At 43.4% G+C, this 18,737-nt stretch overlaps 4 protein-coding genes across 10 annotated transcripts in view; 3 read left to right on the forward strand and 1 right to left on the reverse strand.

Moving 5' to 3' along the window:
• The window catches only part of LOC306891442 (transcriptional repressor p66-alpha), a 17,539-nt gene extending 10,139 nt beyond the window's left edge, over positions 1 to 7,400 (forward strand). The window contains exons 5-10 of one of the 2 annotated variants that reach the window (XM_079451686.1): positions 3,859 to 3,966; positions 4,037 to 4,174; positions 4,247 to 4,478; positions 5,224 to 5,567; positions 5,917 to 6,031; positions 6,324 to 7,400. In XM_079451686.1, coding sequence (XP_079307812.1) covers positions 3,859 to 3,966; positions 4,037 to 4,174; positions 4,247 to 4,478; positions 5,224 to 5,567; positions 5,917 to 6,031; positions 6,324 to 6,460 — 1,074 coding nt within the window. In that variant the 3' untranslated portion in view covers positions 6,461 to 7,400. The remainder of the gene's footprint in view (positions 1 to 3,858; positions 3,967 to 4,036; positions 4,175 to 4,246; positions 4,479 to 5,223; positions 5,568 to 5,916; positions 6,032 to 6,323) is intronic. The other variant, XM_079451687.1, reaches the window with a different exon arrangement.
• Positions 7,401 to 7,659: 259 nt separating this feature from the next.
• On the forward strand, positions 7,660 to 9,024 carry ndufa13 (NADH:ubiquinone oxidoreductase subunit A13). The gene is made up of 5 exons (XM_079452379.1): positions 7,660 to 7,785; positions 8,252 to 8,330; positions 8,398 to 8,469; positions 8,602 to 8,671; positions 8,782 to 9,024. The coding sequence occupies exons 1-5, from the start codon at positions 7,692 to 7,694 to the stop codon at positions 8,899 to 8,901; spliced, it is 435 nt and encodes a 144-aa protein (XP_079308505.1). The 5' UTR covers positions 7,660 to 7,691; the 3' UTR covers positions 8,902 to 9,024.
• Positions 9,025 to 10,177: 1,153 nt separating this feature from the next.
• LOC306892462 (yjeF N-terminal domain-containing 3-like) lies at positions 10,178 to 13,735 on the forward strand (the record flags this gene model as incomplete). Its single annotated transcript, XM_079453589.1, has 5 exons — positions 10,178 to 10,267; positions 10,337 to 10,447; positions 10,527 to 10,640; positions 11,763 to 11,913; positions 13,542 to 13,735. 5 exons carry the CDS (start codon positions 10,178 to 10,180, stop codon positions 13,733 to 13,735), a joined length of 660 nt encoding a protein of 219 aa, XP_079309715.1.
• A 62-nt stretch (positions 13,736 to 13,797) lies between these two features.
• Positions 13,798 to 18,446, reverse strand: cirbpa (cold inducible RNA binding protein a). 6 transcript variants are annotated; one of them, XR_013786404.1, is made up of 8 exons: positions 18,324 to 18,446; positions 17,650 to 17,759; positions 17,455 to 17,561; positions 17,239 to 17,374; positions 17,014 to 17,158; positions 16,780 to 16,836; positions 14,191 to 16,008; positions 13,798 to 14,107 (listed from the first exon to the last, which is right to left on the reverse strand). XR_013786404.1 is itself a non-coding variant. In XM_079452382.1 (7 exons), the coding sequence occupies exons 2-6, from the start codon at positions 17,747 to 17,749 to the stop codon at positions 16,785 to 16,787; spliced, it is 540 nt and encodes a 179-aa protein (XP_079308508.1). In that variant the 5' UTR covers positions 17,750 to 17,759; positions 18,324 to 18,446; the 3' UTR covers positions 15,734 to 16,371; positions 16,780 to 16,784. The 6 variants fall into 6 exon arrangements, 3 of the variants coding, with proteins under 3 accessions (XP_079308508.1, XP_079308507.1, XP_079308506.1); XR_013786405.1 differs by having other exon boundaries at positions 14,191 to 14,265; positions 18,324 to 18,442; XR_013786406.1 differs by having other exon boundaries at positions 14,191 to 14,265; positions 17,230 to 17,374; positions 18,324 to 18,442.
• Positions 18,447 to 18,737: the final 291 nt, after the last annotated feature.

Here is an 18,737-nt window from a genome sequence, read left to right on the forward strand (position 1 = left end):
AGAGAGAGGGTTAGTGTGCTTTTTATCTTCATTTGTCTGTCAGGTATTCACAGAAGAGGTGTGTTTTAAAAAGGTTTTTGAAGGTTGTGAGAGATGTGGTTGACCGGACCGAGTTAGGAAGAATATTCCACCAGGAAGGAGAATGAGCGGTAAAAAGATTTAATGCCCTTATGTGAAGGCACTTTAAGACGCCGCTGGTTTGCTAAACGCAGGGTTCTTGATGGAGTGTAGGAGAGTGTGAAGGTTCTTGATGGGGTGTAGGAGTGTAGTAGGGTGTGAAGGTTCTTGATGGATTGTAGGAGAGTGTGAAGGTTCTTGATGGGGTGTAGGAGTGTAGTAGGGTGTGAAGGTTCTTGATGGGGTGTATGAGTGTAGGAGGGTGTGATGGTTCTTGATGGGGTGTAGGAGTGTAGTAGGGTGTGAAGGTTCTTGATGGGGTGTAGTAGGGTGTGAAGGTTCTTGATGGGGTGTAGGAGTATAGGAGGGTGTGAAGGTTCTTGATGGGGTGTAGTAGGGTGTGAAGGTTCTTGATGGGGTGTAGGAGTGTAGTAGGGTGTGAAGGTTCTTGATGGGGTGTAGGAGTGTAGTAGGGTGTGAAGGTTCTTGATGGGGTGTAGGAGTGTAGTAGGGTGTGAAGGTTCTTGATGGGGTGTAGGAGTATAGGAGGGGGCGAAGGTTCTTGATGGGGTGTAGGAGGGTGTGAAGGTTCTTGATGGGGTGTAGGAGTGTAGTAGGGTGTGAAGGTTCTTGATGGGGTGTAGGAGGGTGTGAAGGTTCTTGATGGGGTGTAGTAGGGTGTGAAGGTTCTTGATGGGGTGTAGGAGTGTAGTAGGGTGTGAAGGTTCTTGATGGGGTGTAGGAGTGTAGTAGGGTGTGAAGGTTCTTGATGGGGTGTAGGAGTGTAGTAGGGTGTGAAGGTTCTTGATGGGGTGTAGGAGTGTAGTAGGGTGTGAAGGTTCTTGATGGATTGTAGGAGAGTGTGAAGGTACTTGATGGGGTGTAGGAGTGTAGTAGGGTGTGAAGGTTCTTGATGGGGTGTAGGAGTATAGGAGGGGGCGAAGGTTCTTGATGGGGTGTAGGAGGGTGTGAAGGTTCTTGATGGGGTGTAGGAGTGTAGTAGGGTGTGAAGGTTCTTGATGGGGTGTAGGAGTGTAGTAGGGTGTGAAGGTTCTTGATGGGGTGTAGGAGTGTAGTAGGGTGTGAAGGTTCTTGATGGGGTTTAGGAGTGTAGGAGGGTGTGAAGGTTCTTGATGGGGTGTAGGAATGTAGTAGTGTGTGAAGGTTCTTGATGGGGTTTAGGAGTGTAGGAGGGTGTGAAGGTTCTTGATGGGGTGTAGGAGTGTAGTAGGGTGTGAAGGTTCTTGATGGGGTGTAGGAGGGTGTGAAGGTTCTTGATGGGGTGTAGGAGTGTAGTAGGGTGTGAAGGTTCTTGGTGGGGTGTAGGAGTGTAGTAGGGTGTGAAGGTTCTTGATGGGGTGTAGGAGGGTGTGAAGGTTCTTGATGGGGTTTAGGACTGTAGTAGGGTGTGAAGGTTCTTGATAGGGTGTAGGAGTGTAGTAGGGTGTGAAGGTTCTTGATGGGGTGTAGGAGTGTAGTAGGGTGTGAAGGTTCTTGATGGGGTGTAGGAGTGTAGTAGGGTGTGAAGGTTCTTGATGGAGTGTAGGAGTGTAGGAGGGTGTGAAGGTTCTTGATGGGGTGTAGGAGTGTAGTAGGGTGTGAAGGTTCTTGATGGGGTGTAGGAGTGTAGTAGGGTGTGAAGGTTCTTGATGGGGTGTAGGAGTGTAGTAGGGTGTGAAGGTTCTTGATGGGGTGTAGGAGTATAGGAGGGGGCGAAGGTTCTTGATGGGGTGTAGGAGGGTGTGAAGGTTCTTGATGGGGTGTAGGAGTGTAGTAGGGTGTGAAGGTTCTTGATGGGGTGTAGGAGTATAGGAGGGGGCGAAGGTTCTTGATGGGGTGTAGGAGGGTGTGAAGGTTCTTGATGGGGTGTAGGAGTATAGGAGGGGGCGAAGGTTCTTGATGGGGTGTAGGAGGGTGTGAAGGTTCTTGATGGGGTGTAGTAGGATGTGAAGGTTCTTGATGGTGTGTAGGGGTGTAGGAGGGTGTGAAGGTTCTTGATGGTGTGTAGGAGTGTAGTAGGCTGTGAAGGTTCTTGATGGGGTGTAGGAGTGTAGTAGGGTGTGAAGGTTCTTGATGGGGTGTAGGAGTGTAGTAGGGTGTGAAGGTTCTTGATGGGGTGTAGGAGTGTAGGAGGGTGTGAAGGTTCTTGATGGGGTGTAGGAGTGTAGTAGGGTGTGAAGGTTCTTGATGGGGTGTAGGAGTGTAGTAGGGTGTGAAGGTTCTTGATGGGGTGTAGGAGTGTAGGAGGGTGTGAAGGTTCTTGATGGGGTGTAGGAGTGTAGGAGGGTGTGAAGGTTCTTGATGGGGTGTAGGAGTGTAGTAGGGTGTGAAGGTTCTTGATGGGGTGTAGGAGTGTAGGAGGGTGTGAAGGTTCTTGATGGTGTGTAGGAGTGTAGTAGGCTGTGAAGGTTCTTGATGGGGTGTAGGAGTGTAGGAGGGTGTGAAGGTTCTTGATGGGGTGTAGGAATGTAGTAGGGTGTGAAGCTTCTTGATGGGGTGTAGTAGTGTAGTAGGGTGTGAAGGTTCTTGATGGGGTGTAGTAGGGTGTGAAGGTTCTTGATGGGGTGTAGGAGTATAGGAGGGGGCGAAGGTTCTTGATGGGGTGTAGGAGGGTGTGAAGGTTCTTGATGGGGTGTAGGAGTGTAGTAGGGTGTGAAGGTTCTTGATGGGGTGTAGGAGTGTAGGAGGGTGTGAAGGTTCTTGATGGGGTGTAGGAATGTAGTAGGGTGTGAAGGTTCTTGATGGGGTGTAGTAGTGTAGTAGGGTGTGAAGGTTCTTGGTGGGGTGTAGGAGTGTAGTAGGGTGTGAAGGTTCTTGATGGGGTGTAGTAGGGTGTGAAGGTTCTTGATGGGGTGTCGAAGTGTAGTAGGGTGTGAAAGTAAGCCGGTCCAGATCCAGTGATAGTCATGTAGGCAAACATCAGTGACTTGAATCTGATCCGGGCTTCAACCGGTAGCCAGTGGAGAGAGATGAAAAGTGGTGTCACATGAGCCCTTTTGGGCTGTTGGAAGATGAGGCGTGCAGCTGCATTTTGAACCAGCTGAAGTGGTTTGATAGCCTTTGCAGGAAGACCAGCAAGGAGAGCATTGCAGTAGTCCAATCTTGAGATGACCAGGGCCTGGACAAGTTGTGCCGCATGCTCAGTGAGATAGGGTCTAACCTTGCGAATGTTGAATAAGGCTTATTGGCCAGGTTCAGCTGGAGGTGATGCCCTTTCATCCAAGCTGAGATGTCATCTAGGCAGGCTGTTATGCGAGCAGCTACAGTGGTATTGTCTGGATGAAAGAGATGTAGATCTGGGTGTCATCAGCATAACAGTGATACGAGACGCTGTGTGCCCGTATGATGGGTCCTAAGGATGTGATGTAGATGCGAAAAAGCAGCTGTCCAAGGACCGATCCCTGAGGGACCCCAGTGATCATGTGGTGAGCAGTCGACAGCGAGCCCCTCCATGACACCCTGAAGGATCTGCCGGAGATGTAGGATTTGAACCAGCGGAGAGCAGAGCCTGAGATTCCTAATGATGACAGGGTTGCTAGAAGTATCTGGTGATTGACCGTGTCAAACGGATGCAACTCACGCATGCAACACAACATCACCTGTCGCACACACAACACTCTCATCATGACACATCACACGCATGCATCTTCAGATCTTGAAACTCGTCAGGAAATAATAAACACCATATGATCATGTGTGTAAGAATGAGGAGTGATGCTGATGATGAATACCCTTCATCAGGTGATATCTGGCCGTTCTTCAGCGACTCTTCCTCCGCTGGTGCGCGGCGGTCAGATGTCTAAAGCCGGATCGCAGATGATGATGCCTCCGCTGGTCCGAGGAGCTCATGTGAGCGCACACACACAAACACACACACACACACACTGAAGACTGTGATGATGATGATGTTCCTCCACAGGCCTCAACACAACAGATGTCCAGTTCAACACCTGCACTGCTGCTGGCTCCTAACGTCCAGAGTCATAAGATCATTCAGCCGGGCCTCATACGAGTAACAAACGCTCCTAACGGCGGTCTGCTGCTCAGCATCAGTCAGGTGACAAATACTCCTGTGATGTAAAAATCTTTATCAGATATCAGAATGTGACCATGCTTCATGTTCCCACAGTCCTCTGCTGCAAACCTCAAGCCAGCGAATGTGAGCGATTCTCCTGCCAGTCGACAGGCGGCGGCCAAACTGGCTCTTCGCAAACAGCTGGAGAAAACACTGCTGGAGATTCCTTCACCCAAACCACTGTCGGCCCAATTCAACTTTCTGCCTTCAGCCGCAAATAATGAGTTCATTTATCTGCTTGGACTGGAGGAGGTGGTGCAGAACATTCTGGATTCTCTGGGCCGAGGTACAGCTCACCACTGGATGATACTGCAAAACACGTGTGTGTGCATTTATGTCATGTGCGTGTGAGTTTATGTTGTGTGTGTGTATGTCGTATGCGGGTGTGTCGTGTGCGTGTGTTTGTCGTTTGCGTTGTGTGTGTGCGGGTTTGTTTGAGCGGGTGTGTGTGTGTGTGTATGTCGTGTGCGGGTGTATGTGTGTGTATGTCATGTGCGTGTGTATGTTGTGTGCGGGTGTATGTGTGTGTATGTTGTGTGCGGGTGTATATGTCGTGTGCGTGTGTTTGTCGTTTGCGAGTGTTTGCGGTGTGTGTGTGCGGGTGTGTGTGGTGTGTTTGTGCGGGTGTGTGTGTGTGGTGTGTTTGTGCGGGTGTGTGTGTATGTCGTGTGCGGGTGTATGTGTGTGAACGTCGTGTGCGGGTGTCTATGTGTGTTTGTCGTTTACGTTGTGTGTATGCGGTTGTGTGTGTTGGTGTGTGCGCTTTTGGTGACCTGGACAACTGAATGCATCTTGTTAAAATCTTGTGTGTGTGTTTGGGGGTCAGCTGTGGCCTTATGGTTAGAGAGTTGGGCTTGTGATCAGAAGGTTGCTGAAGGTTGCTCAGTGCCAGCAGGTCATGACTGAAGTGCCCTTGAGCAAGACACCTTACCCCTGATTGCTCTGCAGTAATGTGCCACTGTAAAAAACTACTTATAAGTCGCTTAAAAGCGTCTGCCAAATGAATAAATGTAAATGTAAATGTTTGTCAGGTAAAGAGGGTGTTTGCGGCGGGTTGGTGGGCTCCGCTCAAGAGCCCTACTGCTGCTGTCAGTGTCAAACTGACTTCACCAGTCGCTGGCGCAAAGACAAGGGTGGCGCTATCATGTGTGAGCAGTGCATGTCCTCCAATCAGAAGAAGGTTGTAAAGGCCGAGCACACCAATCGTCTGAAGGCGGCGTTTGTCAAAGCTCTTCAACAGGAGCAAGAGATTCTACAGCAGACCACCGTTTCTACATCATCATCAGCTCACGGGATGAAGGTTGATCCCATCAAACAACAGTCACACGCCAGATCCAGTCAGCCAATCACACGTCACCCTGCCACCATCAAACAGGTGACTTTTGATGATGTGTAAAATCACCAAACGATGGGATAGGGAATTGGATAAAAGCGTCTGCTGAATGATTGAATGTCACTGTAAATGTAATGTAAGTTTGATTTAGATGTTTTTATGAAGGATACAGAATTGAGACAGTTTGACATCATATTGCAATTACGTGTAAAAATAAAAACTAGTCTACTAAAAGAGAATGAATGTTTGGTGGGTCTCCCCATCTAGTAGGGTACCGGGTTAAAAAAGTTTGGTGACCTCCAGTGATATACTCATTTACATCACCACACACGTCATCTGTGTTAGAAGTGACCTGAGATGATGTTGATGTGTGTTTTGTTGTCCGGTGCAGATCTCTCGCAGCGGGCAGCAGTCCGTGGCAGCGATGCGCAGAATTCCTCACTCCTTCTCGCCGTCCTCTCAGCTGCAGAACGCCGTGGCGGCCGCAGCGCTGGTCAGCAGGCCGGGTAAGCATACGGCACGAGGAGTCATTGATTATTAAACAAATGAAATGATGTTTATTTGTGTGAGGACAGAAGACACTATCAGATCATTATGAACCAGTGCAGGTCTGTGGCACGAACGGCAGTTTCCTTCTCTAATATTCCACACGCAGGATTGTTGAACTTGATTTGTGATTCATATAAACCTGCAGATGAAGTCGATCTGAACTTCAGTAATGAGAAGCCGTGTTATTGTTTACACGTGAGATCACATGACTGAAGTCTGCCGTGTTCTCTCATGTTGTGCGTGTCACAGGTGTGACGATGGCCTATGTCAACCCCAGTTTGTCTGTTCAGAAGAGTTCTTCATCATCAGTGGAGCGTCAGAGAGAATATCTCTTGGACATGATCCCGTCACGCTCCGTCTCACAGACAGCAAACGTCTGGAAGTGAAAGTCACATCCGCTCAGAACTGCTATTCTATAAATTTCAATTTAAAGATTCAAGTATAATAAAGATTTCATTCTGCTCAACGTTTTTCAACGCATCGTTTGAGAGCAGTGTGGCTCATTTCAGGTTTGATTGAATGGAAATGAAAACTTGATCTCATGAATGAAGATGACGGAGCATCAGAACACTCTGAACCGGCGCTGACGCTCATGTGAATGATGTGACGGTAAACATGCGATCAGGAGAAGGTCAATGCTGCAGATGCTCTGCACGAGCTCTAACGCTTCTGTTCTTGACATGTAAGATTGCTAATAACACACAGATTCAGTTTGCTCGTGGCCTTTTTGTTTTGTTCGATTGGTATTATTTGTTGAGCATACGTATGTGTCATTTATTATGATTTTTGTAAATGTTGTCCAAACATCCGTTTTATTTCATTAAATGCTTTATTGGTGATATTAACCTCTGAATGTTTGATGTATTACTTTCTCTGGTCAGGTCTGTTAAAACTGTAAATGTTTACAGACAACATTATTAGACTAGAAGTTTCATATAAAACAGATTCAGTGTTGATTTCACTCATAAGACTTTATTATTATTTGATGAGCTGATGGATCTAAACATGAGACATCTCTCTGCAGTCATATATGTATAAAGGGATGTTAGATTTCTTTTTCTTCACAGGTCCCACAATAAAATCTTCAATCTGTCAGAAGCAGCTGGTTTTCTTGTTGTTCAGGCTTTTATATTTATATGTATGAAAAGGATCTTCTGTGACATTCAGTTTATAATCTCAATTCCATCATCTTTAATACATTTCACCACTTAACCAATGATAAACATTTCTAACTGGCCACAGAAATATATTGTTATTTGTGTGCTAATACTGTACACGTTTCTATGTCCTAATAACAATCATTATAATAAAATACAGGTCGGTGTTATTTACTCATTTGGTTTATTCAGCAACACGAAGATGTTTTAAAGCAAAGCCCGAGGAATAAATCAACAGATTAATTTACATCAACAACATACATTAGCGAGTGAAATATGATGCATTTATAAATATCGCCTCTACAGAATTTATGAAAAAGGAATATAATCAAAGAAATGACGTAACTACACTGTTTGACCACAGTCGTGTGGGGGCGCTAGAGGGCCGCGCCGCTCGCCGCACACAAGAGTCGATCGCAGCCGAAGAAGAGTCACCGAGAGCCGCGGTCAGTGCGGGAAGATGGCGGCGTCCAAGGTGAAGCAGGACATGCCTCCGCCGGGAGGATACGGGCCGATCGACTACCGCAGAAATCTACCGCGCCGGGGTCTTTCCGGTACGTGCCGTTATAATGTCATTCTTTACCAAACACACCGAGTGAACATTCTGTGGATTCTTTATCATGTCAGAAGCACTGAACCGACCGCCGGTCACAATAAACATCAAGTGAACATTCAAATGTGTTTTAAACATCTGCGGACTGTTTATCTGACGTTTAGGTGTTGTCCTTGTAGATGAAACAAACACTCGATCAGTGAGTCTGTCGCTTTATTATTAAAGCAAAGCGGATGTTGTCGCGTGTTGTGAGAACACCAGGACAGTCACACAACTCATCACTGTTATAAATGAACATTAAAGGCACAGAACACGTGTTGACCTCTTGTGACCACACACTGTATTCGGACATTAAGCGAACATGTAAAGAGTGAAGCTATAACACACACACGGAGTAACATACAAAGGTTTTGGGAAGGTGTGTGTGTGTGTGTTTACAGCACTTGTGTCTATTGTGCTGTTTTCAGGTTACAGTATGTTTGGCATTGGAATCGGCATCATGGTGTTTGGATACTGGAGGCTTTTTAAATGGAACCGAGAGAGAAGGTGAGAGTGTTGAAGACTTCAGATGATTCTCTGTGAGTCTGTGACTGATTTCTTCATTCTGTGACAGACGTCTGCACATCGAGGATCTGGAGGCTCGGATCGCTTTACTCCCGCTGCTTCAGGCCGAGCAGGACCGCAGGTGAACTCATGCACGGATGAGCGCTGATCAACAGAACTCTTTTATACGTCTGATGGCATGTTTAAATGAATGACGTGACCCCAGATGTATATGAGGTACGCTTTCACATTTGTGCCTGTGGCTCTTTTCCAGTACGTTGCGGATGTTGCGTGAGAACCTGGAGGAGGAAGCTGTCATCATGAAGAGCGTTCCTGACTGGAAGGTTCTGTAAACACTGAGTTCTAATATACAGTATATATATGACTAATAATACATGTAACGTGTCTATATGTTTGTAAAGTGTGCTGAAATGTCATCTGTGGGTTTGTGTAGGTGGGTGAGAACATGTTCCACACAGATCGCTGGGTCACACCCTTCACAGAAGAGCTCTATAACCTTCGACCTCGAGAGCAGTTGCTCCATAAGAAGTTTGGTTTCCTCTGGTATGTGTAGACAGACAGCAGCTATCCCAGCATGCCCGGCGTTCAGCGTCATCTGTTCCGACTGATACGAGACATGATGAACACACTGTTCATGTTGTAAATGTTAAATAATAAATATCTTTTCTTTACTTGATGTTCTTGTGTCTTTTCTTTTGTTGTTCTGCTGTACTTTACTGCGCACTCTGTACGATTATATTTGTTTAATCCTGTAGCTTTTCATTGACATTTACTGCACATAAACCCACACATTACTTTATTAGCTGAATAAGCAATAAAATCACTAGAACGGCTTCATTTCAGCACTCGGTTGTGTACATAACCAATCTATGAAATGTTTGATTTGAACCTTTCACATGAAAATACCACTTTTTATTTTGTAATGTTAAAACTTTCAGGTTTGGGTCTGTTAACAGTAATATAACCGTAGAACACTCTCGAATGTTTCTGTAGTATGTGTTACAGAGGAGAGATACTAGCAGTATAGTGTCAGTATTCAGGCTCCGCCCACTCCAATGATCAGGGTGCTCCTGCTGTTGAGGTTTTGTGAGTCCGTGTCAGTTTCAGCATCTGAAGCAGAAGTGAATTAATTCTACCGGTGAAGATGAGTCAAGAGTGTGTGTCGGCGCTGCGATATCTCAGGTACAGATCCACACTTCTGATGTGCTCTATTGTGTTTCCATGTATTTCTTGACTGGAGGTTAAAGTTGCAATTAACAAAAACGTTTGGATCAAAAAGAAAAATCTGTTTTTGAGCAAGTACATAAAAACGAGTGTCTCCTTACTCCTAGAGGATTTGATCATTTCAGCTGTTAATATCAGTCCAAAATAAAGATAAGTGTGAAACATAACCTGAAATGTGACGTTTTAAGCAGACGTGATGATGTCATGTAAACACAGAATGTCTTTAGAGTTCATTATCAGTCTGCTGATGAGATTATTTATTGCGTGTTCAATTCTTTTATTATTTCCTTATGTTTAGTGTTTATATGAACATGTATTGACTGTAAAGGTGTAGAAGAAATAAATTCATATTGAATACATTTATATCATATTGACACTTTTGTTTTCAAGACGTTTTAAATGTGACGCCTGGGTCGAGCATTCTGTTGTTAGATCAATATTCCACATGAGATCAGGAACTGCTGAGCGGGAACCAGATGAGCTAAAGGTCAAATGGATCCGCTGTGTTCAATCCTAAACAGATCAAGTATTTCACATCAGTAATGTTTAATAAAGTTCCCTTGACTGTCATTTATTTCTTTTTCAGCAAAGAGGAGGCGGTAACCATGGAGACGGAGTTGCTAAGGGATTATGGCTTTGGATGGGATCAGTTGGCAGAGATATTGGGTCACGCGTGTGCAGTTGCCATCACAAAGGTCTGCAAATATTTTCAGAATGAGAAATCCTGATGTGATGTCATGATGCGATGTGTGATGCTCCTGCAGGTTTATCCGCTGTCCTCTCTGGGGAAGCATCAGCCGACAGTGCTGGTGATCTGTGGTCCGGGTCACAACGGCTGTGTCGGCCTGGTGTGCGCCAGATATTTACATCTATTTGTGAGTCACGGATACGTTTCATTGTCTCACGTCATGAGTGTTTGGTTTGGTGTGATCGAGCTGATGTGTCTTTATACAGGATTATATCCCGACTGTGTTCCGTCCCACACGCTCACGAGACGCTTTACAGCAGAACCTCACAGTGCAGTGTGAGAAGATGGACCTTCCCTCTCTGTCTTATCTGCCCACAGAGGTGACGTCATGGCAAATAAATGAGCCGCTTTATTCTATTAAGTTTACTTTAGTGAGGTTCAAGTACGTATTTAAGGACACATTATGTCCAATATAAATATCCTAGTACAGTAAAACTTCTTTAGCCTTTATTTGTACTGCCACTACACTTGAACTTGTATGGCCTACTCATAGTTCAATATAAATATAGCACATTTTGAGTTTAAGAGAGTACACTTTAAAGTACACTCTCGGTAAACTACTTCTAGTTTTAGATGTATTCGTTTATTTATACGTGTATGTTTCTTTAAGTGAACTTGACATCAGACAAATGGAGTACACTGCAAAAGTTTTAGAACACAATGTTTCTCATTGTCTTTAAAAGGTTTTCATCTGAAGGTGTATGCTTCAATGTCTGAAATGAGTTTCATAGACGGAAATAAAATTGTGCAAAAATAACCTTATTATAAACTAATATGCAATAAGACATGTATTTAGATTATATAAAAAACTAAGAATGAGATGGTTCTTTGACTGAATGGTTCTTTGTGGCATCGCAGTGAACAACCTCTTAATTTTTAAATGCAGATGATTTTGACTTAATAATGAAAATGGAGCAGCTAATAAGAGCTCAGAATCGATCGGATTGCTGTGAATATTGTTCAAAAAACATCTTAGTGACAAAAGAATAATAATCAATAATGCACATATTACGCAAACCATGAGGACATTAAAGATGCTTATACTTTATTTACGGTCACAACATGCTCCTTATTGTTCCCTTTGTGTTATTGTTTTGATGAGCTTACTATTTTTCTAAAATGTGGAAAACATATGAAGTGAGTATACTATAAGTGTTCTAAAACTTTTGATCGGTAGTGTATTCAATTGAAGGCAATTTCGCATCATTATACTTTAAGTAGCCTCTATCTCAATCAAAAAGGTACATGTAATGACCAAATACGTTTCTGTCTGTTGTCAAGAAAACTTTTGTCATTTAAAGTATATTTACTTTACTACACAAGCGGATGATCTTATTTGTAGTTTTAAAAGCTTTTTTGTTGTGCACAAGACATTTTAGTCTTTAAAAAGTAATAGAAAACATGAGTGTGACATGTTTGGTGTCCTGTGGTTGTTGTTTAAGGTTCAGTTGGTTAATGATGCCTATAATCTGGTTGTGGATGCTGTTCTGGGCTCAGAAGCAGAACCGACGGATGTCAGCGAGACACTCACAAGCGTTCTGCACGTGCTGCGGAGTGTCAAAGTTCCCATCGTCAGCCTCGATATTCCCTCAGGTCACCACACGTACACACATACTAACCGTCAGTTTATTCCTGTAGTTTTACACGACTCTGGCATGCTTCACTGTAAAAAACTTCAGTGTCCATTTATTGGAGCGGAGGGCTGTTCCATAAAACAAGATTATGAAATAAGTCAGGCTTATTTTGGTAAATTTGACTTATTGTCGGTCGATCCGGTTTCATAAAGCAAACTTAAAATAGTTCAAACTCAGTTACTATGGCATTGGCAACTCAGGCTAAGCCTTAGTTGATGCTTAACTAGAGGTCAGTTAACAAGTTGACCCACAGTAATGTGATGATATTATCACTGATTCGCTGTCATGATGTAATATTATATCACTTTATTCAACATTATAAATTAAAATGTAAAGAAATCACAATAGACCACAATAATAAATCAATATAGTGTCTTTTGTCATACATCTGTTTTTGCATTATTCTGTAGGAACAGGAATCATTTTTTGATGGGATGCTCTTGGCATTTTGTTGTAATGACTTAAGGTTAGGGTAATGACCCTCTGTCCCAGTCCGTGTCCTCCACACAGTACAAACAGTGATGACTGTACCGTAAATCTCTGTGAACATAAACAGACACATTACTCTGAATTGAAACTCTGTTTATTAACAATAAATCAGTGCTTTAAACTCACAGAGTTTCTGCTTGTTATGCGAGGCTCAGATATAGTTATAACTGCACATTATACCATTGCTGGAATCTAATGGTAACAACGACATTGACACAGCGCAGTATTGTTGTACATTTTATAAAAACAGTGAAATGTAGGTTTTATATTTTTGTAGAATATAATTTAATAACCCTTATCCTTGCTTACTGGTCGAATCAATTGTATTTATTTGAAGAGTTTGTTTTTTGTTGTGCATTCCGATTAATATCAATCAAACTACAGTTGGGTTGTTTTGATTCAAGCCATAAAACCTCCAACACAATAAAAACATGATTTTTGAAAATGTAAAGAATGGAGTTAACCAAACTCTTCAGTTGTATTAAAATAGGCTATATGAATACATTTGAACGCTTTCTTCGTGCTGCATGCATTGAGAATGTCTTGCCAATATACTGGTTTTACCTTTGATCGTTTCGGACTTTTATCTTTTAAAATGTTTACATGTTTAGCAGAAGGTGGCGGTACTGCACCAACCGCCGTCAAACACAACAGAAGAAGAAAAGCACCAATCACCGCTCTCCTCTCCTAAGCGGATCGATTTGATCTACTGGGCATGCGCACATTTGATTGTAGTTGCGCGGTTGTTTATGTGTTTGCTAATGTAATGTATTGTGATTCTATGGCGATATTTTCATAGCTGTAGCACTTCTGGCTGCTGCGCGCTTTAATCTGTATAACAGTCCCGCGTGAACTGGACCTTTGTGAAAGCCATTCATCTAGTTACGGATCTTATCTCGCGACTTTTATGAAACAGCCCCTAGATTTCTAAAAGAAAATGTGATATTTAGATCAGATGCTTACAGCTTTTGCTGAATGAAATACACTGTTGTGTAATGTTGACAGATTCACACACTAAACTCAATGTTAAGTCTATAGACTGAAGGCTACGGAGTTTGCAGAACATCATAAAATGATTTGAAGTGTCTGTGACTGCAGGTTGGGAACATGAGGACAGTGTGGACCACATCAATCCGTCTCTTCTCATCTCTCTCATGACACCAAAGACGTGCGCTCACACTTTCTCTGGACATCACTTTCTGGCCGGACGCTTCCTGCCTTACGACATCCAGAAGAAATACCAGCTGAACCTGCCAAAGTTTACTGGGACAGAGTGTCTCGTTCAACTGTGATGGCTGGAAACTCTTATTATTTCACACACAAACATTAGAATTGATTCTCAGAAGACAACGAGTAGAGACAATCCAACTTGTGTTTTATTCAATATTATGAATATGGCGGTTGCTCTTCCAAAACTTTAGTCACCTGTGTTGACTGGTTAGTTTAACAGATTTAAATGCAAAGTGAATAAAAAACAATCCACGTGTAGCATGACTGCTGATTTGATTTTCTTCTCCACAATATTCTATAAACCAACATGTTTTGAAACTCCGATGTTCCTCACGAACGATCACATCACGTTATTGACAAGGCAACATTTACTGAGAGAATCGACTTCATTGGTTTTCCTCTTCACAGTCTGTGCGAAAGATCTTCTGAAACATCTGACAGATAAAAACACATCACATCACACCTTCAAGCGTTCACACATTGAAAGAACATCCGTAGGAAAGTCCAAAACACAAACCTCAGACTTGATTTTTGAGGCTGAACATCTTTGAAGCTTTGACGTTCTCCACGCAGCTTTCAATAAGAACTTAACCTAAACAAATCAAAGGAACAAGATTAAAATGAGAAAACATACAACGTCAAGAATCACAGTTAATACAGAATGTAGCAGCAGTAGTTACAGTAATGTGTTTGGATCTCGACTGCATTCATGAATAGCAAACGGTAGAGCGACTGGTGAGGAGGATCTTAATGTGGAAGTCTAGACTGATCACATGGGTTTCAAATCTGAACTGGGAATTTAAGTCTCTGACGTCCCACGTCAGCAAAAATAAACAGGTGGAGACTCGGGCGCAGGTGCACATTTGACTGTACAACAATATCATCTGATGCCAGTGAGCAATGGTGTAATTCAGTAACAGTTTGAAGAAATGAACAGGAGAACAAATGAAGATTACCTCACGGACACAGGACTATTGTATCTCCATTCATGAACATGAGCCCAGAGAGAGAGAAGCAGCGGCTTTTTCTGAGCATCACTTGAGCAGATGAAACACGTCACAAGATCCCAGGACGTGTTCGTTTGAGGAAAACCACAGTGCTTGGATACAACGAAGCATTACATTTAGTCTCTTCTCATCTCTTGAGCACCGGCAGTTTAAATGTTGCTGATGGTCAAGTGTGTTGGGTTAGCGTCAGATTTACATTTTCTTTTGTGCACGACGACGAGCATTATGAGTATTTCTAACAATGTAAACATTAGACTTTCATAGATGTCTTGATCAGAATTATTAGCACTCTTAGCAAAGATAACTGACAAACCAGCACCGCTTGTTTTCTCATTTAAAAAGATGAACCGTTATTACAATTGAAAGTGCACATTTGACATGCACGCGTTTCCCCTTCACTTTTTGCTTTACGTCGATAAACTAGCAACATTTCTTTCCACAGCATATGCGCCTATGTCAAAAAGAACTTCATGCACTTTCATTTAGGGATGAAAAGAGCCCATAACACCTGAGAGCACTTTAGATTATGGCTGCAACTAACGACTTATCACGGATGAGTTTAATTAGATGTTGCAATGGTAGTATACACAATGGAACTGCCTTCTCCCAAAAATGTTGTGGACGAAGAGTTATCATTCAGATGTAGTTGAGCACAGTAAAAGTAATCCTAAATGTAAGCCAAAAACCCCAAGGACAGATACTCCCATGTACGTAACGACAGTCCTCAAGTAAATGAAACACCCAAAACAGGGTATTTAGCATATTTTGCTAAACGAATACAAGCTTTAACTTTGATCTAAAAAAACCTTTAACGCAATACTGTGCAGCTTGAAGAGACTCATGCATGAGACGAGTCTCAACTAAAATTGTGCACAGAGGTTAATCTAAAACGGACATTTTAAAGTGGAAGACGATGAGCTTTAACTGCACAGCACGCAAGTGACGTCAGTTAACAAACGTCAAAATCAATTGGTTGTTGCAGCCCTACTTTAGTCTCAATATAGCTTCCATCATGATCTACATACTTTTGAAAGGCACCACAGAATTCAGAGCATTTGAACAAATTGTTTCGTTTAATAGGGCTCCATGAAGCCAAAATAAAAAAGAAAAGAATGAGTCAAATTTTGATACAAAGACAGGAGCACAAGTTCCCCCCAGTTTTAAGAGTGAACGATTTACAATGTTTTGAAGCAAATGAGGAATATATTTGTCAAGAGTCCATCATTAGAACATTAAAATGCAGCCGTGGAGCAGAGAGAGGAGAGATACCTCGGGCCGAGAAACCCAACCGCACCAGTGCTCCAGACGCTCCAGCAGCGGTCACCAGTCTGAAAAGAATTCACTTTTTGGATACTGGACATTTGAGAATTTATGACCTTGCTTCTATGAAAATGAGTCCTTTATCTACAGAAATCACAGTGACTCCACTGATAGTAACACGTGTATCCCTTAAAAACTATTAAAAAAGAAAAAACTTCCGGGAGATTTCAGCTCGGAGCAAAAAAAGGGACTGAGAGGAAAAAAAGCATCATCAGGTTTAAAACTCATTCACAGCCAATAGAAAGAGTCGCATCTCCCTCAAACACATGAACACAAGAGAAACATAAGACAGATCCAAGAACAGATGGTGGTGCCCTTTAGAAACACGCATCCGGCAGCGTGACAGGATCTTGGGTTTTACTCACGTACAGCTGAGGAGGAATGATGACACATGAGGACACGCAAGCATCGCAACACGTTTACACAGTCATGACCTCTGCTAAGCGTCTACATCAAACCCAAACTAGAAATGAAAGACTGAAGGACAGGTCAGAAAGGCCGGAGGTCAAACGAAGGCCGTGCAACAAGGCTTCTGGTGTCTGAGAATCAAGGACTCTGAGCTGCCCGATTTCCATATTAAAACGAGAGCTTTGACCCTCTAATCAAAACCCCACCCATTCCTAAAACGGCACTTAGCTTTTATGACTGCATCATGAAAATGGGGAGGCGCCATCTAAACACTGCTATTCATCCGGCAGATCTAGATAAACCCGTGTCACTGGTCTATGGTGTACAGAGGGGAAGGCTACATGCTTGTATGGAGAAGATTGAATACATACCATAACTATTCATAACTGTCTCTGTATGATCCACCCCGGTCGCCATAACCTGAACTCCTGCAACAACAAAAGAAACACTTAAACACAAACTATATGCAAATAGATACAAAGTTAGACAAATGTAAGCACTATTGTGTTCCAATTGGTCTCCAGACAGGTGAAGTTGATCACGTGACATGTGCAAAATAAAAACAAACTGAACTAGTCTTTCACGTTCAGCACACAAACACTCACCGGTCTCTGCTGTAGCCGCCGCCCCCTCCGCCACCGCCGCTCTTGTATCCTCCGCCACCACCGTAGCTCCGGTCGCTTCCATAACTGCGGTCACCGCCCCCGTATCCACGGTCTCCGCCACCTCCATAGCCACCACCACCACCACCTTCAGAATACAAGCGTGAGTAAAGTCCTTCTCACACACACACGGTCAAACAGCATGAAATAGAGACGGACCTCCTCTACCTCGACCACCTCTGAAGTATCCTCCTCCTCCCCCTCTTCCTCCGCCACCTCTGTAAGATCCTCCACCGGATCGGCCACCGCCGCCGCCACCACCTTTACCGGCCTCATCCACACGGATCGTCCGCCCGTCCACAGACTGTACACGGAGGAAGAATGTTCAGACACGCGTTCAAAATAAACCATCTTGGATTGAGGAAATGAATATTTGAGACAAACCTTTCCGTTCATTCCCTCCAGAGCGTCTTTAGCATCATCGGGATTCTCAAAGGTCACGAACCCAAAGCCGCGAGATTTGTTTGTTTCTCGGTTCCTGGCCACGTGAACTATAAAGAGCAGGACACAAACAGGCTCATTATGCAAATCACAAACAACAATAGTCGCATGTGATTGGCCGAGAGAGCCGGAACTCACCGTTGGTGATGACTCCATATTTGGAGAAGGCGTCCTCTAGCGACTGTTCGGTGGTATCGAAACTCAAGCCGCCGATAAACAGTTTCCCTTCATCAGACATCGTGTCCGATCTACACAAACACGCAGGAAATAACAGCACAAACTCCGTTAAACACTTTACCGCGTCATTATTCAACGCTTAGGAACATTTGCTACACAAACACACATAAACCTCCGGATAAAATAATTAAATAAAAATAAGCCGTGCTGGTCTGATTTTGTGACGTAATCTTTCTTTTGTGCGCATGCATTTCGTCGTTACATGAAATGAAACCTGTGGGACAGAATCGCGCGGGTTCCTCGAGTCGAGCAAAAAGTAGGTCAAACAAAAGACGCGTTTTTAACACACGCGGACGATCGCGAAAAACGACAAATAACATCACACGCGTACGATGGCGTCACATTTGAAGCATTTAAACTAAACACTACGTTGAATTCGTCGAGCAAAATATCTTGCGCGGAATAATATGGAGGACTTGAGGATGTCGAGCTCGTGCGGCGTCGCCATTTTAAACAGCGTGCAAGTCGAATAACGAAGACCAAAAACAGCGCGTGAATAAAACCGCCGAACAATTTACATTCGAGTTACATTCACATGCGTCGTGTAATTCAACGAATATCATGAACGCGTTTACCTGTGATGTCGCAGTTACTGATGATGTGGTGCGAATGATCGCTGTGAATCCAAACGCGATCAAGACTCAAGAGACGTAAAGAAACGACGCGCCGACGTTTATAAAGGCACAGCGCCGGGGGGCGGGGCTTCAAACCCGATCGGCGAATGATATCAGAGCATGAAAATCCGGCCATACTGGTATATGACAACAACCATGTGATGAAGTGTTTACAGTCATCGAACAATAAACAATACATATTCATATGAATGAACAGAATAATCGAACAATACATATTCATATGAATGAACAGAATAATCGAACAATACATATTCATATGAATGAACAGAATAAAGGCTTCAATAATCAGACCAAAACACAAACTCATTTACCTGCAGAGAGCAGCAGAGAACAAAAGATGACCGAGCGAAGCTT

This window comes from Barbatula barbatula, assembly GCF_947034865.1.
Source record: "Barbatula barbatula genome assembly, chromosome: 3".
In the NCBI taxonomy this organism is placed as follows: domain Eukaryota; kingdom Metazoa; phylum Chordata; class Actinopteri; order Cypriniformes; family Nemacheilidae; genus Barbatula; species Barbatula barbatula.